At 41.5% G+C, this 27,017-nt stretch overlaps 1 protein-coding gene across 1 annotated transcript in view; it reads right to left on the minus strand.

Moving 5' to 3' along the window:
- Window positions 1-15,637: 15,637 nt before the first annotated feature.
- Window positions 15,638-27,017, minus strand: part of PDS5B (PDS5 cohesin associated factor B) — a 104,294-nt gene continuing 92,914 nt past the window's right edge. The window contains exons 33-35 of the mRNA XM_075592136.1: window positions 26,870-26,971; window positions 22,163-22,304; window positions 15,638-19,587 (exon numbers count right to left, since the gene is read on the minus strand). Coding sequence (XP_075448251.1) covers window positions 19,558-19,587; window positions 22,163-22,304; window positions 26,870-26,971 — 274 coding nt within the window. The 3' untranslated portion in view covers window positions 15,638-19,557. The remainder of the gene's footprint in view (window positions 19,588-22,162; window positions 22,305-26,869; window positions 26,972-27,017) is intronic.

Here is a 27,017-nt window from a genome sequence, read left to right on the forward strand (position 1 = left end):
TCTCCACTATCCGGACTCTCAGGGGGTAAGTGAGTTCATAGCTTATTAACTAGCCGCTTTCAACAGTTTATTAGGGCATAGATCAACGACGTCTCTTTCATCTGTGAGCATTGGGACCTGGTGTAGTTAACTTCGCAGCGCAATCAAACAGCTGCATAAAGAAAGAAATATAGTAAAGAAAACAATAAAAGATCTACAATCAAGTTTAAAAACATACAGAGATATGGACAATTTTGACACCTTAGACAAAAATCTCTCCAAAACTGTCAATGAGATTGAAGAAACCATAATGACAAAGAAACAGACAAAATTTGACAGAGACAGGATAGACTATGAAAGAAACCAAATATATGCATGGCAAAAACCACCCCCATTGAGGAGAAGTTACCAACAAGACCATACACAGAAAACAGACACCCATAGAAGACAACCATATCCTAGGAAGTCAACCCCCAAAAAATCTATCTTGAAGAAAACAACTTCAGGCACTTCAAGTATGTCTGATCTCTCAGATTTGGAGAATCGCACCTCAGCAGTCTCTTTCACAACAGATGAAGAAATAGACAGACACAGTGATCGCACAGATTCAGATGACAGACAGAGAAAAGATCCTCCACGTTATCAAGGAGCAGCGTCAACTTCATATGATCTTCGGGATCATAAAGAATCAAAAAACTTCCTAAAAGGACGCGGCGCTCGCCCAAAAGAAGGGCAAATAAAAAAGAGGAAAATGGATCCCTGATTGTGGAGAATAACGTTGTGAATATTTCAGGGATGGACTTGACAGAGGGGGAATTGAACATTCTCAACAAAGGTCTTAATTTTGCCATTCAGGACAATTTTGATTTGTTCGATACAATAATAGACCTACAGAAATACATCCGCAAGTTATCTTTAAAGAAATTTTTCCACTCCAGACAGCCTGCTGTGGGTGGCGCTCTTCCGCTTGATGCCCCAGATGTCACAGATCTGGGTCCTCCTGCGGACGACCTCCCCGACGGCAAGCTATCCTTTAGAGAGTACACTGTCATACAGGATATGGAGGATTTGTATAATGAGCAGGATTATACTGATATGCAGAGTGTAGGGGAGGATGAACAATTTTTGTTTTTGACAAATACCAAACACACATCCCTAAAGAACAAATCTTTATTCTGTCCAGAATTTTCAAAGGGTCCACATTTGGAGACTTATGAGAGCCTGGTGGAAAGAGATCTGCAGCTTTTAGCAAAGGGCTATAAGTTCTCAACTTCAGAATACAATAATTTGTCTAAAGAGGAACATCAGCATTTGTACACTCTAAAGAAAAGGAGTGACATAATCATAAAAAATGCAGACAAGGGGGGAGCTATAGTTGTTATGAGTTCTGAAATGTATCATACTGAAGCATTAAGACAGCTCAACAATACTGAAGCTTATTGTAAACTCACCACAGACCCCACACAAATGTATCTTAAAGAAGTTGAGAAACTTATAGATTTAGGTAGGGAGTTGCGGGTGTTGTCCAAACAAGAAGCAGAGTTCCTCTTTAATCCCTGTCCCACTGTACCTATCTTTCACCATCTCCCAAAGATTCATAAGTCACTTGTATGCCCTCCAGGCAGACCAATTATCTCCAGTATTGGATCTTTGGGAGATGGTGTATCTAGGTACGTGGACCAATTCTTGCAACCATTGGTTCAAAAATTACCCTCTTTTTTAAGAGACTCTTTTGATTTACTCACAGACATTGCACAAATCACATGGTGTCACTCTTATATATGGGTCACATTAGATGTGACATCACTCTACACTATTATTGAGCACTCACAGGGTTTAAAAGCTATTAGTCACTTTCTTAATTTATCTAATCTTCACCTGGCACAAATCACTTTCATTATGGATTGCATTTTATTTTTATTGCAACATAATTACTTCACTTTTGATGATCAGTATTTTTTACAGACACAAGGGACCGCAATGGGCACATCATTTGCACCCTCATACGCCAACTTGTTCATGGGTTTTTGGGAGACTTATCACATTTTCGGTGACAATAATCCTTATAGACAATATATCAAATTCTATCGTCGCTATATCGATGACTTACTTTTGATTTGGTGTGGGGATACACAAACACTTTTATCTTTTTTAGATTATATCAATGCCAATGATTGTAACTTGAAATTTACTCATACCATACATGATCATCATATTGATTACTTGGACCTGCATCTTTATGTAGATACAAATTTGTTGATACAGACAGATATATACAGAAAGGAGAACGCTCGCAACTCGCTGTTAAGAGCCAATAGTGCACACCCGAGACCACTGCTCAATGGTATCCCCAAAAGTCAGTTTTTAAGATTAAGAAGGATTTGCTCCACAGAGGAATCCTTCGATACTCAAGCTGAAAATCTCAGACAAAGGTTTCTAGCTCGTGGATACTCTGACAGTGCTATCGGGAATGCACTTAATAATGTGAAAAAGCTTAAAAGGGCAGATCTCCTACACAGATCCAAAAAGAATAGGCCAGTTGAACAAAAACAAGGGAATTATGATAGAGAGGCACCTCTCTTCATCACCACCTATTCCAGACAAGCTGGCATCATTCGGTCTATTCTGAACAAACACTGGGAGGTACTCAGATTGGACCAAGATCTGAAAAAATACACCAAATCAAACCCCAGAATAGTATACAGGAAAGCTAAGACGCTGGGGACTCATCTTTCACCGAGTATGTATAGAACCAAAAAACCCACTAAAAGTACTATCCCCAATGGGTTCTACAAATGTGGATCCTGCAATTTCTGCAAATACGCCCTACCTATTAAATCCATCAAGAATATATATACAGGCCAAAAACATAGAATCAATTCTTTCTTAACATGCAATACAAAGTATGTGATCTACATTCTGAGATGTGCATGTGGCTGTAGCTATATAGGTAGAACGATTAGACCTTTAAAAATAAGAATTAGTGAACACATCAGAACCATCAAGAAAAAAGATGAGAAATTTCCAGTCGCTAGACATTTCAATCAATGCTCAATGGGCTCGGTAGACCAACTTACATTTAGCGCCATTGAACATATTGCAATACATCCAAGAGGTGGAGACAGGGAATCTCTTCTCAACTGTCGGGAGATGCATTGGATTTATACCCTTGGGACTTTGATGCCCAAGGGTATGAATACCGACTGGGAACTTAAACACTTTCTCAAATAATGTTATCTGATGTTCATACATATCCTTGCTCTTTTCGCCCTCTACCTCACTCCCCTTTTTCTTTCCCTCCCCTCCCTTTTCCTCCCTTCCCTTTCCTCTCCCATTCCTCCCCCCCTTCCCACCCCCCCTTGTCCCACCCCCTCCCTCTTCCCTCTCCTTCTCCCTTCCCCTTTTTCCTTCTCCCTTCCCCACCCCCTTTCTCATTCCCCTTCCTCCTCCCCTGCCCCTTCCCCCCTCCCCCCCCCCCTCCCATCTTTCCCCCCCCCTTCCTCTTCCCCCCCCCCCTCCCTTTCCCCCTCTCCTCCCTATTCCCATCGGACCTTGCCCCCCTTTCCCCCCCCCCCCTCCCTTCCCCCCTCCCCCCACCTTCCCATGTTTTCTCTTCCATTCCCTACTTATTTCCAACTATATAATTACTATCTTATATGTATATTTTGGACGTCTCTGACATAGAAATCTGTATACCACTGTTTAATTATCTATCCATGTCACTAGAGAGGCTCAACTCCTAATTATTTTATATATACCCCTGATTGTCTACAACAGATGTTTGATAAATAGTATAGCTTTCTCATTTGTAAAAATTATACCTGCAAAGATGTATTTTGCTCTATGTATATACATACATTAAGGACAGTGGATGATATTATATATAGCTACATATTAGACATAATGAAGAATATTGTACATAACCATACAAATGATATAATGATGCCCTCCATGTTCTCCATTTCAGAGTAGAAGATTGCTTCTATACATGCTTATAGTATTGTTTTTAACTCTGTATGTTGTCATTAGTGCATGTTGAGTTTACAGCATGCAGTAGCTTCGCTCCTGATATAGGTGTCACTCCCCTTTTCCTCCCTGATATCAGTGAAGCATTCGCAACCTAAGGAGCTCATTGGTCCAGGGTATGGACCAATCAGATTATACCTTGACGATCCCGCGCCAATGGCAGATGACGTCATCAATCAGCTGGAGGCAGGGGAACTCCTATATCAGCTGCGGTAGCCGCAGTCTGTTTAGTATTCTCGTTGACAAAGGGCGACGGCCCGAAACGCGTTCGAGATTTTTAACATATCCCATGCCATGATGTCTACCATGGAATAAAGGATTTTTAACAGCGGTATCTAGCCCCCTTCTTATTGCATTTGCTGTGCTCCGTTCTTTCCGCAAGGATATCTTTTTAAACAGCTGCATAACTCTGAACTTTAGTTTTAACTCACATTTTTAGGTTTTATCTTTCTGTGCTCGGGGGGACTTTGGGGTCTGTGACCAGATGGGGTCCGGGGTTGGACTCGCGGGGTCAGCAGCTACGGTGCCTTCTCCCAGTCCCAGCTTACTCAAGAAAGAGGGTCCATCTTCCGGGACCTTGATGGTGAAGGTTCTGCCTCCCCGAGCTACTAGTAAGCCGAAGGGGAAGGTCCACCGGTATCTGACTCCTTTCTCCCTCAGGGTTCTGGTGATGGGCAGCAGGTTTCTCCGGCGGGCCAGTGTCATTGGTGACAGGTCCTGGAACACCGAAAGCCGCACTCCTTCATGTTCCACAACAGGTAGGGGCCTGGTTTTATTAAGTATAGTTTCTTTTGTTCTGTAATAATGTAAACGTATTACTATGTCCCTCGGTTGCTCGTTTTGTAATGGTTTAGCCCTCAGTGCCCTGTGGCATCTGTCCATTGCCAGGGTGTCTTTAGGGTTTTCAGGGAGCAGTGCATCCAGTGCATAATATATTCCTCACAGTCCAAGACACTCTCCGGGACCCCTCTTATCCTGAGGTTATTTCGCCTGTCGCGATTTTCAGCGTCTTCTTGACGCTCCTTTAATTCATTAATTTGTTCTTGTAAGTCAATAGATTTTTTGTCCTGTCTCCGGATGGCTCTTATGGATTGGTCCACCTTTGTTTCCAGAACTCCTGTCCTTTCACCCAGCCCGGAAACTTCCCTTTTCAGCTTTTATTTCAGCTTGAAAGAAAACTTTAAGATCTGTGCAAAGTCTAGTTATGTCGCATTGTCTTGCCGGCAGTTGTTCCTGCAGGGTTAATTCCTCCTCCTCCCCGTCGGGTTCAGTTTCTGAGCCGGCGTTTGAAACCGGCGCCATTTCTGAGCCTGCACTGCGCGGCCCCGGTCTGTCAAAATATTCTGGTAGCCCTCGTTTTTTCGTCGTTTTGGGGGTCTTCCGCGACATCCTGATTAATTGTTTAATCTTTATATGAGTTTGTGTGCTATTTGGTGTGAAATTTGGTAGATTTTGCGCGATATATCGGGAAGCGAGGCAGGGAGCTCTCAGACTAGGCTGCCATACTCCTTGCCGTCGCGCATGCGCCTCGACCGAAGGAATTTTTAGGGTATCTGGTAACTCCAATTTAAACGTGACCGGGTATAATTGTTTCACAATTTTGTAGGGACCTATGCTCCTGGGCCCGAGCTTCAGGGAAGGACTCTTCAGATGGATGTTCCTGGTAGATAACTGTGACGGTGAAGGGGTACCAGGTCAGTAAATAAAGGTGTTTGGCCCGGCTGGGTGCCCCTGAGCCATATTGGGGAATTGTGATTGTCAGCTCTACAACCCAATCATGGCAGAAACAGTGTTTTGTGATAAAACTGTGTATGTATGTCTTATTATTCCAGGAGTGATAAGCAGCAGACTTTTTCCTGCTTCAGCACAGACCAGAATAGTAAGACCGGGCAGGGAATGAATTACATTCAGGTACCCCAGTATATGTCCGCGAACCCCAGAACCAGGGGGGGGGGGGTTCAGAGTAAAGTCATTCATAAGATAATATGTATTACTGTGGCAGTGTTTTCGTGTAAGCGTGTGAAAGGAAAAATAGTTTTAAAACCTAGCAAGCGGCTTTTTGCTAACTTTCGCTAGGAAGCTCCTGGCGCCGTGAGATTTGCTGTGAGCACTATTCGGGTAAAATCAGGAACTATCATGTCGCACAATTTTTATAGTTATATAAAAAAATGGATGAATTAAAGTCCCCTTATTGTAATTGTGCCAACATGTTAGGTATATGGGGATTTTCATCTAACACGCTAGAGAGTGGCTACTCCAAGCTTCAAAGGAAGTCCAAACTATGGGAGTGTTAAACCTTTTGTTAGCAATGAAGAGAATTTCAAAGCCACCCTGCCAAATGGCTGCTCTGCCCAGACTGAGCGGCGTCAGGTAGAGGGAACGGGCCACATATGCTAAGCGGCCAAGGTGCAAAGTTGGCACATGCCCAGAGCAGACTGAGAAGCCCCTCTGCCAGGTTTGCAAAGTAGTGGCAAGTCTGTGATAGGGTTAAGGAATTAATCCCACGGAGAAGATTGGCTGCATGGGTTAAGCATAGGCCTGTTTAGTGCATAAAAAAACCCTGCAGCCCATGGGGAAGGAGTAGCATCCAAGTTCCATCATGTAACAAGTTTATCATGCAGTGAAAGATTAATCCTGTAACCAGACTTAACAGCGTAACTAGTAAGTGTATTTTTCGTTGTAATTGTAAATCAAGCTGTGTATGTTCATTCTGTAAATAAATTACAATTTATTTTATCTCTTGCTTTGCTCAAAGGATCCGGGTATTTTGGTGTTAAAAGCATTGGTCTCCCATGACAAAGATACGAGATCTCCAACCTGGACCGGCGGGGCTGGCTGCCAATGCTTATCCGCGTGATCCTTCTGCTAAAGGGAGGCTTTAGTTGCATTGGCATGAATCCTCTCCAGAAAGACTTTAGCTCCTGGACCTTGTCTTCTGCCACGGGACCTCCAGATGTGGAGGAGGATGATGGAAGAGTAGAAGAAACTGCCAAAATATGGAATGGCTCCTGAAAACAAGTAGATTGGGTCATTGAATGCCTGATGCAGTGGTATCCCCTCGGTTTGCTTCTTGTTGTAAACTTCCCCAAAATACTGGTGTGCGAGGGTAAGGCCAACGGGGAGAGATACAGACGACAGCGGTAAGTCAGAGCTGGGACGAGGTACAGACAAGCAAATCCCATGACATCCCTGGTCCCAGGTGGTCACTTGCCCTGTTAACCAGTCGACAGTAGGGTTGTGGGCAGGAACCCAAGGGAGACCTAATACTATAGCTATAGGTGCTGAGGGTGAATTGATTACCATGAAAGGGAGTAGCTCCTTATCTGGAACTCTGATGTTCACTACCAGGGGAAGGGACTCCTGGATGATGGTACCGGAATCCTAGGGGTCTTCCGATCGCCGCAATCTCTAACGGAATCTCCAAAGAGCGAAGGGGAATTGCATGCTGTTTGGCGAACAAAAGATCGAGGATGTTACCGGTTGGTCCGGAATCCACGAAGGTCGGAGTAGAGACTGAGGCCGAACCCCATGAAAGGGAAACTGGTAGAAGAATCCGGGAAGGCACAGAGGGAGGAGGGATGGTAGCGATCTCCAGCGAATGTTTCTCCAGCTTCACTGGACAAAGGCGTTTTTCCAGCTCCACGACGATCGGCCAATCATGAATCCGGTGGTCCTGGGACCCACATTACAGGCACAATTCCAAGGTACGCCACCTGATCTCTCCTGTTCTGACAGTCTGGTAGTACCCAACTGCATAGGCTAGTCATCTGAACGGTAAGGAGAAATGAAATTTGGGGCCAACAGAGTCGTCGGCCTCCTAACACCACTGTACTTCTCAGACAGGTGTTCCTGCATTCTGAGATCGATCCGCATGCCAAGAGAAATGGACTCTCACGGTTCTCAGGGAGGTGCCGACCGTTTAGCTCAACTTTTAAGTGCTCCGGGAGTCCGTGACAAAAGGCCACTACTTGAGCTTCATTATTCCAGCTGGTCTCAGCCGCAAGGGTACGAAACTCAATGGCGTATTTGGCCTAAGGTGCGAGTTCCCAGGCGAATCCGCAGGAGTGAAGCTGAAGCAGAAGATACACATCCAGGAGCATCAAACACCAATTTGAATGTACGGATGAAAGCAGGGGAGTCATTGGTCATGGGCGATTCCCCCTCCCAGAGTGGGGAGGCCCAAGTCAGTGCCTTGTCAATGAGAAGAGAAATGACATAGGCCACCCGGGCTCGGTGCGTGGTGAACATGGACGGTTGTAATTCCAATTGGATAGAGCATTGACTAAGGAATCCACTGAATGCCATGGGGTCCCCCACAAAACCATAGAGTAGTCAGGATCTGAGGTTCTCTGATCACAGGAGATAACGGAAGCGGTATTGGAGCTGCATCTGCAGCCTTCAAGTCTGGCTGATGGGTGCTAAAGTGGGTAACTATGTCATGCACCGCTTCACACATCTGTGCCAGTTTGATTGTGTAGGGCGAGGCGTTGCTCAAGATCCCCCAAGTATTGTCCTTGCAGGGTAACGGCTCACCCTACCTCAGCGGGGCCCATGTTTGGGCCGAGCACAATGTAACGATGCTCGTCTCAATCAAGCAGGAAGCGGACCCACAAGACTGAGGCAGGAATATGAAAGAACCGACCTGAGCCAAGGGACAGACTCCTGATAGAGTAGTGAGTCGTAAGCCGAAGGTCAGGGCTGGCAGCAGAGTTGTATAGTCGGTGAGAATGCAGAGGTCGAGGCAGGCGGAAGATAGGGGTGGTCAAGGTTTGTAGCTGGGTCTGGTAACAAGGAAGACAAAAGGTAAGTGCGTTGCATGTACTCAGCATGAACTGAAACTTTGCTCTGCAACTTCCTGCTTACAGGGCTGTCCTTTTAAAGGAAGCTGCCAGGACCAAAAATGGAGGGTCCTGCCACAGAGGGCAAGCTAGAACAAAATACAGGGTCCGGACTCAGAAAACCCGGGACGGATTTTGCAAAACCTGATAAGGTAATATGTGATCTATGTAATTAATTGTCTTTATATACTGGTATGTCAGGCCAAAAGTAAGTCACTTTTACTCAACTTAACATGAACATTGAGAATTAGAACAAGCAAAACACTTTTTTACTATTACACAACTATTTAATCCTATTTCCACATATAAATGTATAGGTATTGATCATATACCCATTGTATAGAGTGGGTGATAGAGAGAGGATATGTCTTTAAAGGAAACGATTACGGTTTAATTCAATATAGATTTCAACTTGCCCTGGTATTTACAAGTAGAAGGAAATTGAGAGCGTACAAAAATGTATCTGAATACTTAATGATGTGTCATCGTTCATCTTATTTGAATTTGTTTGCTACAATTACAGAGGGCATCACTTCAGGGTCCTGCCTGAATAGTACTGGGGAGAATATATCGAACTGCACTTACCTAGTTTTTCAGTTGATAAATGTGACTTTCTCCAGGAGGTGTTGTTTTATAATAGCACCAGAGCATACATACACCAAAGGACATTTTAATATACAACATCTGTCCAACCAAGATTTCTGTTTAAACTCTTCACTCTTTTTCTACCATAATGTTTAACTACATTTAAGCATCCGAAAACCACCACATCTCACTAATTTCTGGCATTCTCCAGAGTAACCATTGGCTCCTATGATCTTTACAAAATAACGATCGTTTTTTTCCCTCTTCTTGAATAGCACTGACGGTATACACAGCACTGTATATTGTGATTAATCTGTCATGTTGTGGGGTCTAGGGGTCCCATATTCAAGGCAGGAAACAATATTTCATTATACAGGGTTTTATTTACAGGTGAAACAAAACAATAGGCCCACAGTCCCTTTAAAAAAACAAAGCATAAAAAACACCTACTCCTTTTAGGAGACTGACTTCACATCAGCTCCCTCTCTGATTGACTGGCCAACTAAACTGGTTCCCAGTCCAAAACACACAGTCCGGATTACAAATATACAATATGACAAGTCCATATCTGTTTTTGTTGGGGACTCGGCCCCAAGAGTCCAGGAAATTTCTCTGTGGATCCAATCAGCTGGACAGGACAGCCCTGCTTCCACAGCAGTCTCAGGTCCTTCACTCTATCGTGGCTTGTTTTTCCTGGGTGTGCAACCCAGGCAGTCCCAGCGACCAGCAGGTCTGGGGATCTGTCAACCAGCTTCCTCCTGGTTGGGGAAAAAGTCCCTCCCCCTCTCTGGGGAAAATAATCTCACTGTGTGCAGGCCACTTCCTGACTTAACTCCCTGTTGATACAGGAGTCCAGCTTGCTTAATTAGTTCTAATCTGTCTCAGAAGATCCCCTGCTGAAATTCCTCTCCTGGCTTACTATCAAATCCCATATCACGCACTCAATTCTCTGTCTCACTTTTAAAGATTTACACTTTAGGTGGATGACGAGGTGGGTGAAGGGGGTAGTTGCCCGAGGTGGGTGGTTAGGCCTCTTGGGTGGGTAGTGGAGGGGTTCACCCTTTCCGAAACCTTCCTGGTAAGCCCAACCATCCACAATGGGGCAACTTCCCCTTTCACTCATCCCCTCAAACTAGGTAGTCTGCCTTAACCCCTTCATTGCCTTAGTGGTTAGCCGCCAAGGTAATGAAGCTGCTTTCATTTTATTTTGATAACAGTACTGTAGCAGGGGGTCTCTGGAGCTGAACCACATTAATTTCAGGTCCGGGTATCCCCTGCTTCCTGAGTTACAGGCCCCGGTATCACTCTGCTTTATTTAAAATCTCCAGATCACGTGGGCCATGACACTGGAGAATTTAAACATGGCTGCTGGGATACTGGCATCCCATACTGGGGCCTATAACTCAGGAAGCAGGGGATTCTCTGACCTGAAATTTATGCGGTTTTGTAGTGAAGGAAGTCTGTGATAGTGCGAGATGTCCTACATAGGCGTTCAGAGAAACGAGTGCAGGAACGCAGAATGCGTGTGAAAATTTAGCCAAGGTCTATGGTTAGAAGGTCGAGAACGGCAGAGAGAAACAGGGACAAATATATTGAGAGGAGGATAGGGCAAAAATGTAGTTCCTGGCCAGGTTGCCAGGGTCTGGAGCAGAGCTAAGAGAAGAGATCGAACAGCGCAAAGTAGAATCAAAAGCCGGTAGAGCGCAGGTCTGTTCAGAAATGAGTAGATAAGGTGGAGAAGAGAAGTGATAGAAAATGAGAAGAGATGGTCAGAGAGAGTAAAGGGGGAACTGGAGAAATCAGAGTGAAAAGTATTTTGGGGAAAACCAGGTCCAGGTAGTGGCCATCCTTGTGGGTGCTGGCTGCAGTCCACTGTTGAAGGCCAAAAGAAGAGGTTAGAGAGAAAGCGGGAAGCCCAAGGGAGAGGGGACATCCATATGGCAGCTGAAGTCCCCACAGAGAAGAACAGAGGAGTCTGAGGAGAGAAAGAAAGAGAGCCAGGATTCAAAGTGACAAAGACAGAACAGAAGGGGGATGAGTAAAGATAGGTGGGCGATAGATGACCGCCATGTGGACAGGGAGAGGAGAAAAAAGCTGGACAGTGTGAGCCTCAAAAGGAGGGAAAAGAGAGAGGGAGGAAGGGCTCGGTAATGGCAGTGGAGCCCCACGCCTCCACTCCTGCCAGCAGGGCGCGGAGTGGGGGAAAAAGAAAGGTCACCATAAGAGGGCAACTTCCAGTGCACAGTCAAGCTGGGTGAGCAAATTCTTGGTTATAGCAAAGAGGAGCAGAGCATGATAAGAAGTTATGTACAGAGAGGAACTTGTTGGAAAGGGAGCCAGAATTCCAAAGGGCACAGGAGAAAGGGAGAGAGGTTGACATGGGATGGGTATGAGGTTAGAGGGGTTGACACTAGGAGTAGAAGTTTCATGTGGGAGGCAAAGACGAGAGCATGTAGAAATAATGCAGGGACGAGGATTGGGATTGATATCCCCAGAAGCAAGGAGAAGCATGGAAAGATGTGTGAGGATGATTTGTAGGGGTGTGTTTTAGTGCAGGGGGTGTAGCTGTGGTGTCAGAGGGTGCACGTATGAAAGGAGTGCATGTGAACCGAGAAGTGGCGAAGGAAGGCGAGATGGAAATATATGAAAAGAGTTAGAGACAATGAGGCTGGTAGAAACACATTTTGAAAAGTGAGGTTACAGCAAATATAAATAGTAGAGGCAGCATGGCAGCAATAGTTTAGTTTTCAGATGTGAGGTCTTGGATAGAAAATGTCCTCCTTTCCAGCACAGTTCAAATCAAGAATTCAGGGCCAGTAGGTGTTCTGTTGTCCACTTGTTCATGTTTAACTCCCGGTTAAACTCCACACTACTTTCCACTTAAAAAAGGGCCACTTTAAACACGGGCTCCTTTACATGTAGGCTGCTGACCCTGCAGATGGCTGTTTCCCCAGCCTGTCCCTAGATATAAAGGTCTAAGAAGTCCAGACCGAATTAAGTACTGCCCAGACAGCTCAATTAGCATCCAAAGGTTTAAGTGACAAAGGTGCTCCAACGCTGAATCCCTTTAGTATTCAAATGTATGCAATAAGCAAATAAACAGGATAGGACAAGGGGGTATATAAGATGATGCTTGTAGTAAAGTCCCCAGATAGACCAATAATCCCTGAAGGGCAAGGTGTAAGGTTGAAAACCCCAATCAAACCCTCATTGGGATAGTTCCTGGACTCACAATAAGTATTCAAAGAGAATAAAGAATAGTGCTCACAAATGCCCCTTTCCAATGTCCTGATAGGCGTGCAGCCAGATCAAGAGATGCTGGTCTCGGAGAACAAAAAGGAAAAAACTAGCGCACCGCCAAGAGTGGGTCCCAAGCCAATGTGTTTAAAAGTTCTTCTTTATTGATCCATCTTAAAAGTGGAGGTTAACACCCTCCTACGCATTTCGTGTAAAAGTACACTATCAATTAGCACATGAGGCACACATGACAAATGTTATTTCTAAATCAGACAGTTGTCCTAACCACGTGTTAGCAGTTGAAATTAATAAAATATGCACAGCAAAGGGTGAGTTAGAGACAGTTGCCCTACCTGAGAAGAGAAAGATGAAGTCTGTTAGGATAAGAGACGAGTCCAATAATCTTCCCTGTTAAACTCCACACAGCTTGCCACTTAAAAAAGGGTCACTGTAAAGATGGTCTTTACATATAGGCTGCCCCTGCAGCCTCCATAGGGGGTGCTGATAGCCTTTCTAACTGGGCCCATGTGGTACAGAAGTTTTAAATGCGAGCTGGCGCGGGTACCGGCCCCCCCCTACGGAGGTCTATACCTCCGGAAGCAAGGTGTCCCTGGAGTTGACACTAACAGGGTTCACCTCCAGAGACCCCCTGCTTCAATACTGTATATATAAATAATATAAAATACTAAAACATTGAACATACATTACCTCCATGGCTAATTGCTAAGGTAGTGACGGGGTTAACCACTCACGCTACCTCCCCACCCCTCCCGGGAGGCCCTACCACCCACCCCAGGGAAACTACCCCTGCTATCCACTCTGCCCCCCCCAACCAACCCCACCCCAAATATGGCCAATAGTGCTTTTGCCCATTCAAATGTACAGTACAATCAAATACTCATTATTTCTAATCTTTAAGCTTTATTAGCAAACCTCTTAAAATAGTGTACACGGATCCAACACTAAAGATGGCATAATGTGTGCCACGCTGCCTACAGCGCTTCAGAGGATCCATAATGGTAAAAGGGAAAACGGATGTTTATATATTCTCCATCATTAAAGTGACAGTGTCACAAATAGACCGTAATTCAAAAAGAGTAAATGGAAAGAGAAAACAAGTAATACATTTACATGGGAACATTGACTATAATAGAAACAACTAATCTGAACACATCAGGCATAATAATAAACATGGTGATAATGATATAATAAAAATCCCCACTGAACATCCCATACAGACCAGATACTGAATATCAGATACTAATAATCAAAAGATTAATAAAAACATATATATTTGACAAGAGAAATATACCTAGGTATATTTAGAGCTGAACAATGGGCCGAGCAAATTTTAGTCATGGACCGTACATTCATTTCAAAGACAACCTTTTTTGAGGGGGTCTCATGAGTGCCTTTTTTGAATTTCAAATGAATTAAAAACCAAGCCGAGTCCAAAACGTCTTCATTTATTTATATACACACATACATACCTGTACACATACCTCATGTTATTAATCTTTTGATTCTTAGTATTCTCCACCATTATGAAGCCTCTGATGATGCGCTGTGGGCAGCGTGAAAAGTGTTAGGCTCTCAAGTGTTGTATCCTTACCCTATTTGAAAGGGTTTGCTAATAAAGCTTCACACACACGCTGGATTTTTCTCTTAATTGTGTTTTATTCAGCGATCAACGTTTAAGTCCACGTTGGGACGTTTGTCAAGATAACAATAGGAGATGCAAAAGTTCATTTTAAAGCCCCGTCTTGTAAAAATGGCACACAAAACAAAAAAGCAGGTGTCCCTGTGACGTCAGTGATTAAAGAAAATAAATTTAAAAAAATGTATATACAAAATCTGGTGTTCCCAACATTTACATGCATTGATTGGAGTCTACCCATATATTTAGCAACCCATCGTTAATTGAATGGGGCACTTGTTACCATCACTACATTGACTATTTTTTTTTTGGCCTGGCACTGTGGACTCACTACAGGAAATCAAAAACTCTCTCAATAGCCTAGACACAATAGTTAAACCAATCTGGAGCAGGGAGACTACAAACACTACCTGGACTTTCAGTTTAACAAACATGACCTTCAGATTAGCACCTGTACATACCACAAACCGATCAATAGAAACATTATCCTCCATGTGAACAGCCAGCACCCAGTCGTTGAAAAAAGGACTCTCCTTCTCGTAGATGGCAAGTGTCTCCAGAACTGCCAAAGACCCTGATATTGGAAAGGAGCACCTCACGGAAATTGGTAATACATTTCTGCAATGAAAATATAATGCTATACTAATTAAGAATAATTTGGGAGTCTTAAGCACACTAATTTGCTAAAACCAAATACGTTGAAGATCACCGGTGGTGACTTTATTATCACAAGCAAATTCTCTACTATTTTAGTGATCAAGAATGCTAGACTCCAAATGGGATATTCTAACCAGTGACCAGAGGTGGCCTAGCAAGCTAAACCGTAAACCTCGATTCAGCTATAAAAGAACACATCTGCGTGATGATTGCGTAAACCGATCCAGACAAGTACAATACCCCAGGTTTAAACTTACTTTCACCAAAACCGGTGTATTTTTAGTGCAGCGGGGGCATTAACTGCAACAGTTTAATCCTGGGCAACCAAATCTACCCATTCGAACAGTGCGAGAACTTACACAGAAAGATCAATATCTGCTGTGTACATTATTAGATGTCCTTGCGGAATGTTGAGAAAATTGACCACCAGCAGCTCGAAGAACGTATTGTCTTGCACTGGTCCAGTATCAGGATGGCCAACTGCAATAATGCTTCTTATTAACCTGTAGTGGGGCCTTTCTTGGAACAAACACTATTGCCAGTCTCAGATGTATGCCTATTGACCAGGTTAAACATCATCTAAGACGTGGATCTATATGTTACTGGCTCTACTCAGACGGAAGGCATTCGGAATTTAATACGGTTTACTTTGTGATAAACATAATGTCCCTTTTGCTTATTAGCTGATCCGTACGGTTACTCATTGTTTATCTGTGCATAGGAGGAACCTTTATGCCTGTTTTTTGGCTCCCTACATGCGCTGCCATCTTACATTGTCACACGTTGTCATACGTTGTCATACGTTGCCCTGGAAAAATCACTGCACAAATCCAGGCCCCCAAGACTATTTTTGGTGCTCGTCTTGTGCTTATGACTCTTTAATGTCATGTAGAGCGCTAATCAAATAAAATGTGTAATAAAAATAACGAATACAAATATCTAAGTGTTGACCTATAACAAATAATGTGTAAACTTCTAGTTATAGGTGATACAATAATATCCAAAATCATAAAACCGAGAATAAAAGGAAAATGGACAAAACAGCCCTTGGCCCCACTGATGGCTAAAGTTATATGTCTCCACAGCTTCTTAATCAGGAAACTATCCACATTGGTCTCAGTTGTTTGAAGTATTGATGGGGATTCCGGTTTTAACCTAAAAACCACCAGGACTGATCATCTTGCACTTTCAGTTACAACAGATAAGCACTGGAAATGAAGCATCCTTTCCTATTAAATTTCACCTCTTGTGGCAGCCAGTTCCCAGATTAAAGACAAAGGCATCACAGGGATTATTGAAACTAAAATGAAAAAAGTGCACCGCTGAACATCAAATTCAAATGTGTCAATTTTTTTTCCATTATGACTGATTAACAGATTATTTTTTTAATAAGAAAACAGTGGCAAACAAAGCAATAAACACCAAAAAACAGAATCCCACGTATAGCAGTAGCGTGTAAGAATAAACAAAAAAGCATATATACAGTAGTTTAGTGGGGTTAGAATATTAGTGGTTTATTCAGCAAGAAAAATTTAACAAAATGTGAGAGCATAACACTCAACACGCATTCCTCTTTAGAACTATCATCCCAGGATGACTGTAAAGCTTTATAATTATTATACAAAATGTAATTGCATATCTTACAGATCCAACCACAAGTATACTAACCCTGAAGCAAAATATGTTTTAGTTTTTTCTTCAAGTGCTTCCATTCTCTTTACTTCAATATCCACAATGCATCAAGATTAAAAATACAAATATATAACAAAAACCATTTGGCTGAACCCATATACCAATGTTCAAATTCAGTTCTATTTCATAACCTGGTCTTGGTCGCAATACTACCACATGTATTGCAAAGTAGGAAAATGGCATCAACATATTTTGCCCGAAGTTCTTTTTCTGAGCCTTCATTATTAGCCAATACATTACAACAATGAGGATACAAAACTTTCACATTTGATGATCGACAGAACGTAGAATGGACAGACAGAGAGGTTAACATCCCGTGGAGTTGCTGAACATAATGTGAATATATTAAGTTACCAATCTCCCAATTACGAAAACTGTGTTAATGGGAAACAGTTAATCATTTAACTAGTCTACCGTTATGGTTTTCTTGAACAAAGTAGAAAATGTATAAAAACCATTAGGTCTTTGAAAGCTACCAACTAGCCTTGATCAGAAAGATGGCAAAGCGTGATTTTCCAGATTACAAGGATTGAGTGTTTATCAAAGCTATTGTCAGAAAGCATTTTTCTTTGCCGTTTATGTTAGAATACCAGGGTCAACAGTGTGGTGCAGTGCTGATGTAGGAAAAGGTATGATTCAGACACACTCTTTACAACATCTCTATAGGGAGCAGCAAATCTGACACCAACAGTACTTAATTAACAAACCACTGCTTACTAGCGCTGCATGGAGATGCAAGTATGTGTTTCATATGGTGCCTGTATTTCTCACACTACACTATGTTGAAGTATAGAACATAAGGAAATTAGTCATGCAAGATAAAAGACTGTTTGACAGACAAATAGACAATTTATACAATTTAATCTCATGAAAACGAAGAGCAAATGTAAATAAGATTTGAAGATAAAATACATTTGTAGATATTTAAAATGCATCTTCTCCTTAAATTAAGGAAATCCATTATTATAAATATATTTTAACAAGGGCAAAAATAAACAAGAATGGTTCTGAGGTACATGTTTCTAGTATCAGATGCACTTTAAAATTTACAGTGCTATTAAGTTTCCACGATGCATGTAGATAATCAACCAGTCCAATCGTGGGATCTGGATAACAGTGGGGGATGCATGAGACAAAAAAAAAATAACATTCAAATTACAGAATGCAGAGCTTGTTTTCTAGGGTGTTTTTGTACCATTTTTATATCAATCTCCATAGCAGGAATAGCGAAAACTTAAATGCTTTGTTCCACTACAAGTCTAGAATGTACAGTTTCTGCTTGGCACAGAAATATAGGAAATAGGAGCTACTTTTGCATTATCCATAGAAAATATTACTTTCAAGAAAAAAAAAAGACACCACCACCCCCCACTCTTATTTTTTTCCAAAGACATGCAAAACCTAAATAAAAAGGACAAGACGCCTGTAATTCTAGCACAGCTTTACAAAGGACAAATTGCTTGAATAATTGCTTTTATATTTTGCTTTACACTGTAATAAACATTTTTTTTTAATACTGTTTATACCTCAATATATAACAAGGCAGTGCAGTAATGTCCACCTAATGAACACACACAGACTTTGAAAATGGAGCTAAGCCTTAGTGCACCGTAAAAGGAGCAATCCCACACTCGACCAATCAAATTTATTTGGGGCCTCTGAATGGGAAAGTGTTTGTCAATCAGGTGTTTTCATTGCCTTTATCCCCACCCTGTCCCTATTAGAGAAGCAATACAGTTAAGGAAAGGTTGGGAGGGAGGACTCTGGCTTTACAAGCACTTGGCATCAGACAAAAGGGAGCAGCCAGAGAAAATTAAACCTCTCCCAAACGAACGTTAAAAAATAAATTAAAAATAGGTTTGTGTCAGATATGGGTAAAAAAAAAAAAAAAAAGTATCAATTACCCAGGTGAGATACCTCAAACAGGTCACTCAGGTCCTAGCATGGATTGCCCCTTTAAGTGCACCACGGCTTAGCACCACTTACTAAATCTGGGACATAGTATTCAAGTATCTAAATGCATTGACATACTTGGGGGACGGGGACGGGGACAAAATCTGTTAGACTATTTTATTGATCGATTACTAAAAACTGAAAGATAAAATAGGTAGCGTCTTTAATACATTATTTCAAAGCACAAACACTTTCAAAATTAAAATAGTTGAAATCATCTTCCTTATGATTTGCAATGCCACAAGACAGCCAGTAATGCCTGGCATCAATACTGAGGTGTAGGATGATACAACATTGGGACAAGTTCACAATTTGCCTTTGCAGTGTATTGTGTTATCCTATTGAACATCTTGTATCTGGAAAAGCAGAGCCAGGTAAGCACCATGAAGGGCAAAGGTACCCAGAATTAAACAAGAGATTAAATACATGGAGGTAAAATTACCATTTGACTTCACAATAAAACAGTGGCAACAAAAAATGGACAGTACTTTTGTTTTTTTTAACGGATTTTTTTTTTTTCACAGTAAAATGCCAAGGAGAATACAACACAAACAATGCCATATTGCTTCAATTCCATCCTAACAAGCTTGGTTTTTTTTTGTCCCCGTCAAATTGGAAAATCTGATGGCCAGTTGGGTGATGTCAGTTTAAAGCTGCAAAATAAAAGCTATACAAGCACTTCATGAAAACATTTAAAAAAGGAGCTATTTACATTTTCATAAGTCTACATGTCCAGCGCACATTACAAATCACAAAAATACCCACAGCTAATGATATCAACGATTGGGGCTGCAAATGCAGGGGTATGAAATTGAAAGTTTATGCATGTTGTCACTCAGCGACCCCATCCTGTGCACAAACAGCCTCATACTCCCACTCTGTTTTACAACAGACTTTCCATTTTGTTTTAGTTCTAGACAGTAACTGCACCCCTCATCGTTTTTTAGATGATCGACGCCGTACCTGATGGAGAGATCAAAAAGGTTTTAAAGAGCTTATGACATATAAAATATACTATATAAAAAAAAATAAGAGACTCACATTAATCACACATCACCTGCATGTGTGCTGTGTGGTAAGATAAGGGCAAATGGAGGGTAAGGGCAAATGGAGGGTAAGGGCAAATGGAGGGTAAGGGCAAATGGAGGGTAAGGGCAAATGGAGGGTAAGGGCAAATGGAGGGTAAGGGCAAATGGAGGGTAAGGGCAAATGGAGGGTAAGGGCAAAGGGAGGGTAAGGGCAAAGGGAGGGTAAGGGCAAAGGGAGGGTAAGGGCAAAGGGAGGGTAAGGGCAAAGGGAGGGTAAGGGCAAAGGGAGGGTAAAGACAAAGGAAGGGGAAAGGGAGGTGGAGGGAAATCATGCCTATATATGTACACCATAAGATTTTAGCCAAGTACTATATATGCACACAATAAGATTTTAGCCAAGTAGGTTAAACGGTATATGTAAATAGTTAAGTCACATAAGTGTGCTTATGTTCACAAGTTCTGTGGAACATTGCAAAACAAATGTTATTTTTTTTTTAACCTGGAATGCATTGATACAGTCACCAACAATGATGTGTATGCAGGTTTGATACTTTGAGTATATACATACCATACACACTATGTATTTACCTATGCATACATTTATTTTGTTTTAGTCACTGGGTGCAATGCTATAAAAATCACATTAAAGAAAGCAACACTTATTTGACCCAAATCGTTTATCATCTTTACGGTAGGATTATACTTTAGGATAAGACAAAGATTAAAAGTAGAAACACAGCAAGAGTGGTGTCCAAATATGTGCAAATCGCACAATTTATTCAATTATATGCAGAGTGAAAGAGCAAGCACTACGTTTCGGGTGGATACAGGTGCACTGGATGAAGGGAGGTTGAATAAAGCGTGCGATTTGCGTATATTTGGACACCACTCTGGCTGTGCTGCTACTTTGAATCTTTGTCTTGGGAGAACTTGAAAGCAGAGATTGCACGAAGAGAGAAAATGGAGCATCTGATATACACACTTTTGCCAAATAAGGAGAGTGCAAGTCAATATTGATTATTTTGAGATGATATCATAATTTTTGTAATTTGGCCAAATATGGAGGCAAACTATTTTTTTAAATGTTGTTCATATTGTAGCAACTGCTTTAGAATGCATGTAGCAATTTTTGGAAATCTATTTAAAATTAATGCATTTAAGAAAAAAGTTTAAAATGAACTACTGACATTTTTTTCCTTTTTGGCATCATGTATTTAAGTTGCAATAAAATTGAAGCACTGAAAATGTAACAGTTTGGCAGATTCAAATGACAGATCTGAGCAAAACACTCTGAAAATATAAATTATACAAAAACATACTGCTAAATTTAGTAGCTAGATGTTACAATGAATTACCTAATGAAAGAGGAATTCATTTGTTATTCTAAATCAGTGGTTCCCAAAGTGGGTGATAACGACCCAGGGGTGGGTAGGATTACTTAGGGGGGCGCTAAGAGGCAAGGGCTGGCATGTGGGCGTGTTCACTTTTTTACAACTGACCAGGCTAGAGTCGACAGCGAAACACCTTCCTTGCTTCAAGTTCCTGCCTCTGCATGGTGCTGAAATCTGGTGGCAACTATCGGAATTTTTAGTAAACACGCCACCAGAGCTCTAGTGAGAACAGTATGCCGCATTTTGAGAAATGGTCACTGCGTGTGTTTTTTGTTATTTCTTTGTAATTTCTCAAGTTTTTGCTGGTAAGCCCTGAACATAATAGTATGGAGTGTGATATTTATTTTCCTGTGTTCTTGGTTACTGAACCTGTTGATGAAGTGAGATTTTTAGCTATATAAGTGTTATATTTGTCACAGCCCGCCCAATATTAATACAAAATGACATTGAGCTAAAGCCAATTTTTAAGAAACGGTACCAAGAGTTTTGGTTGCAGAAGGAAATTTTTGATGGCTATCCTGCACTATGACAGTGGTTAAGAAGCTCCTTGTTGTATTTCCAACATCATATTTGGTGGAACGTGGTTTTAGTGTGGTCATCAAACTTCTCTCCAAGCAAAGAAATCGACTTCAGATTACTAAACATGGTGATTTAAGACTCCTGCTAAGTGACTTTAAACCAGACATTGGAAAACTGGTATCACTTAATCAAGCTCATCCATCGCATTAAGAATTTAACGAACACAGAAGTAGTTACTAAATGTGATATCTAAGATTCTTGCTAAATGACTATCAGACTTTGAAAAGCTGGTATCACTGGATCAAGTTCATCCATTTAAAAAAAAAAAATGAAACTAAAGAGTTTTCATTGGATTTTGAATAAATGTGCAATGAATTTTTACTGTTTTGAATTTTATTGTTATGTTCCATAGTGGGTCGTGCAAACCACTATTCTGAATAATGCTTTTTATAGTGTAGGGTATGGGGCACTTGAGATGAGTTTATGGAACCAAGGGGGCGGTGACCCAAAAAAGTTTGGGAACCACTGTCCTAAAAGAAACAGCCCATTTACCAAAGTGAAAACAATTTAGCAAGGCACATTCAATTATTTAATACTTACAGTAATATTACTGACTTCTTCCTCTTCCGTATCCTCTTCCCGGGAAATATTGTCACTAACAGGTGGGCTACTCTGAGACACGTCCATCTCTTCATCGGATTCAGGTTCTTTACTTGTCACCTTTCTTGGCCGTCCAACAGGACTTAAACAAAAATAAATGAACTGTGTGTTAACCTCTTTAAGCATAACAACATTGCAAAGATCTACAGGGATGTTGAGTGTATAGGTAACTTTTGCATTTGAAAGTAAATAGATATTTTAGTGAATGGGCTAATAAAGATAGCAAACAAAACAGAGCCACAGTGATATATATATCTATATAACTCGCTCACACTACAAAAAACAAACGGTATCAGAAACCAGTCTTAATCCAAATTATAAAACAAATATTCTATAATGGTTGATGGTGCTGGGGACAAAAGACAAACAGAATCCCCTTCAGAGCACTCAATGTGTATAGACATATAAAGTCAGAATCAAAAAGTCAAGTGTATTTTAATTAGACACAAAAGTAAGTCACACTAACAGTTTAAAAAAACATACAGAACAGAACCCATCCCCCCATCCCCCCAAAAAAACACATTAAAAAAAAAATGTGCCTAAACCTTTAAAGATGCAATAAATAATAGCACCATTAGCAATGTCCACAAAAGGAGACAAGGGGTAAAAATACTCCCCTATCCTGTACTGTGTGAACAGAATACATCTCAACCTCACAAAATGAAGTATATACAAGATCTATAACACACCGTAGTTAATGCTGCTGCTATATAACTATACCCTATGCTCTGATGGTCAGAGAAATAATTAACCAGTAAAGATATTACTAAATAAGCTTATTGGTATGCAAAAACAATATAGCAACCATACATCTATCAATGGGTGAGATGGGTAAATAGTGAATAAAAATACATATACAATAATATGTTTGACCCACAGCAAACAGAAAAAAGGTTTTATAATTGGAATATATCACGGAGATGTGCCTGTATAATATAAACATTCCCAAATATAAGCCCTCATGTCGAGCCAGGCATATACATGTATATACGGGCAAATCAACCTAGAAAAGCGGGTAATACTCGGCTACAAGATGAAATAATCACGAGTCCATGACAGTATATGATCCCCGTTGAGCAGCAAGGCCCTTCCCAGATCCAAATCATCCTGCCCTGCACTCTATTCAAATTGGCACAAAGGTTCCTAGTGAGAAAAAGTTCTTTGGAGGTCTCATGCGTCCGTCCCACAACGCGTTTTGCCCATAGGGCGGGCTTCTTCCCGGAGTGAATGGTGTGTAAGTAGGACGAGGCCAATTATATACTAAAATGAAAATCAGCCGCTGTTTCCACCCAGTCTCCCACAGCCAATCAGGTAGTCCAGTGGGATCACGTGACTGCAGCAACACAGCTGATCGCGGCTTAACACTTGAAGGCAGAACTATCTCGAAAGCTTGCACAATTAAAAGCATTTAGTTAGCCACAGAACGGTATTGTCTATTCATGTTTGATTATTAAGCTTGGCTAACACGCGCGTGACACCCCCACACACCTGCGCGCGACAGAGAGAGAGAGGGAGAGAGGGAGAGAGAGAGAGAGGCAACACACTGAAAAGAAGGCCTCAGCATAGGCAGGTGTGGTACACAGTAAAGGGTAAATAGTTAGTCTGTAAGGATCCCAAGAGATCCAATTTACCGGCATAGCACAAGAGAATGACAAAAAGTGGTTTATTAGGTCCAAAAAGCACACATATGCCCAACATTTCGAACCCCAGAAGAAGGTCCCCCAGGGGACGTCGGGTGTATGTATGTATTTGTTTATATAGCGCCATTAATGTACATAGCGCTTCACAGTAGTAATACACACGACAATCCTATAAATAACAAATATAAATAACACATAGTGGGAATAAGTGCTTCAGACATAAAAATAACATTTAGGAAAAGGAGTCCCTGCTCCGAAGAGCTTACAATCTAATTGGTAGGTAGGAAGAACGTACAGAAACAGTAGAAGGGCATTCTGGTAAGTGCGTCTGCAAGCTGCCAAGCTTTATGTATCAGGTGTATAGTATTAGCCATGGAGCTACTCAAATGCTTAGTTAAGCTATACTACCAGGTGACATTGCTAGCTAAATCTGTTTTGTCCTGTGTGCATTTTGGACCCAATAAACCACTTTTTATGATTATCTCTTGTGCCGGTATATTGGATCTCTTGGGATCCTTACAGACAGACATATATAGTTATTAAAGGTATGTTCAAAATGTAAGGGAGGGAAAATGACACACACATACCATATTTTCCCTCCCTTACATTTTTGAACATACCTTTAATAACTGGTCTAGATGAGTCAAAAAGGGAGAATGGTCTCACGAAGCACTTTGCTTTTAAAGGAGCAGTTCATGCAATACCCTACATGTGTTTTTTTTTTTTTTAAATAAATCCGTTCTGTACTGTGAGAAAATCGTATTTAAAAAAAATAAAAATGTTTTAAAGACATTTTTAATGTTTCTAATGTAGGAAGCATTTCCAAAGTGACAGCCCACTTCCCCTTCTGATAGGTTCTGGCTATTGAGCCCCGCCCTCTCCCTAGCAGTCCACCAATTGTATCTAGTAACTGCCCAGTCAATCATATTCCAGAACTACATTTCCCATAATGCTGAATTAAATAACCCAAAGCAAAGCGATTGATTACAGGAGAACGGATCGATCTGCAGCTTAACGACTCACTTGTCAGTGTGCAGATTGTATTGATGCACATTGAATGGGAAAAAAATATATACAGCAGGGCCCCGCTTCTCGGCGCTCCACTTTTTGGCGATCCGCCGATACGGCGGCACCGAGAAGGGGGCCGCCATCTTGGATCCTAAGTTGCTCATGCGCAGAACGGGCGGTTGCGCAACGCGTGCATGCGCAGACCGTATTTTGCGCGCACATACTGTAGTTTGCGCGTGCAGACCATAAGTCGCGCATGCGCAGAACGGCGAAAATGCCGATTTGCGCATGCAAACAACTGAAAATTGCCGGATCCGCTTTCCGGCGATTTTCACTATACGGCGGGCCCCTGGAACGAAACCCGCCGTATACCCGGTGCCCTCCTGTATATATTTTTTAGAAACGGCAGTTTGAACTGCAGCTTTAAAGTTATTAAATTCATATTTATTTTTAAAAGAAAATGTATAAAAACAGGTGGAAAGATAGGATTGTAATCTGCTTTAAAGCATCTTACATACAGTATAGCTCGCCTTTTCAAAATAAGTCATACTGGGTGGATCTGCATCTTTAAAAGTGATCTGGTAGTCCCTGGCAAACCCACACCAAAATATACCTCCCTAAGCTACGGAAACGCAGAAGAGCCTTGAGATATGGATAAGAAGGCCCTGCCGGACGAGGGGAGGGACGACTTGCCCCTCCCGCCCTTATTCCCCCCTACACTCTTCTTCCTCCTTTCCACACCTCATGGACCATGATGTGGTCCTAGGGGCGCCCCCTCAAAGGTGATCCCCCGACCCTTTTACTATTTGAACAAGGAAAATAATATTGTATTAGGCCAGAAATGTAATGTAATGTATGTGAACCTAATTATGCCTAATAACGTTTGGGGAAAAAAAAAAAGTGGTCTGGTAGTGGGGGGAAGTGATGATAGTTCATTCAGTGTTGATATGATAAAAGAACAGGTATGACAGATATGATAACACCACACATTAGTAGCCGTTTCATCAATCTTGTGCAAAATAAACAAAAATAGCAGACAACAGAACATGTGTTTTCAAAAGTAACTGTTGACAGAGGCAGAAAGATGATGGGAAGAAAAAGAATGAACAGCTAACCACTAGGAGGCTAACTGTATGGGAACAAACCCCGATAAGATGCCCATATATCTAATACAATCGAAGAACACCATTAACTAACAAACAGTGCTGAATAACCTAAAATACGCAAAGCATCCCAATGTCCCTTATCTAAAGATGTAATTAATAGAAAGGTTTACTCTTAGGCCGTGCTTATTGTGCCGGCGACGCGACCAATGACGTCACCCATCGCCGTCGCCACTAGCGAAAGTGAAAATTTCATTTTATGTGACAAGGCCAGTGACGTCACGAAGGGGGCTGGCTGTGCTCTCTGATTGGTTTAGAGACCGTCACATGTGGTGACTGTCACATGTGGTGACTGTCTGTAAAAAAAAAAAAAAATCAAATTTACCCAGTTTCAAAATTTTTGGTCGCAACGTCACTCCATTGCGCCGCCTTACATTTTTACCTAGGTCTGACAGAGGAAGGAATTGTCTCCATATTTAGATACAAATAGTTTTGTATCTCTTTTTGCCTATCATTTATTTTGTAAGTAACTACACGCCTCCACTTAAGGGGGCATTGCAATACTTTACAGTCCGTTTGAGAACTACAATTAAATAGTTATTTTTGTTACATAAGAGACAAACCAGAAAGTCAGAATTATAATAAATGGTTGCATTAAAAGAGCAAAAGGTTATTCACATTCAGTTTAGAGATATTTCATGGGCAGTTAGAGATATGATTATGGGCATAAGTAACATATACAGACAGAATTAAAATGTGTTTGAAGAGGCCCTGCCTCTAGGAGCTTACAATCTATAGGCAGGGTAACATATACAACTTTTGAGGTCCCAACTCGTACTTGGTCAGTGATGTGAAAGAAATATTGGCATGACGCATGTGACATTCTAAAAACATACCTTTTCTTTACTTGCACGGGGGGAGTTTTAGGCGGTCTCCCTCTTCTCTTCTGTGGTGTAGATGGAGTGGATTCTTCAAGACCAGTTACTGACTGTTTAGGCCTGATGAATAAATATTAAAGTAGAAAATATTAAGCATATACCATCC

This window comes from Ascaphus truei, chromosome 3 (genome assembly GCF_040206685.1).
Source record: "Ascaphus truei isolate aAscTru1 chromosome 3, aAscTru1.hap1, whole genome shotgun sequence".
Classification (NCBI taxonomy): Eukaryota; Metazoa; Chordata; class Amphibia; order Anura; family Ascaphidae; genus Ascaphus; species Ascaphus truei.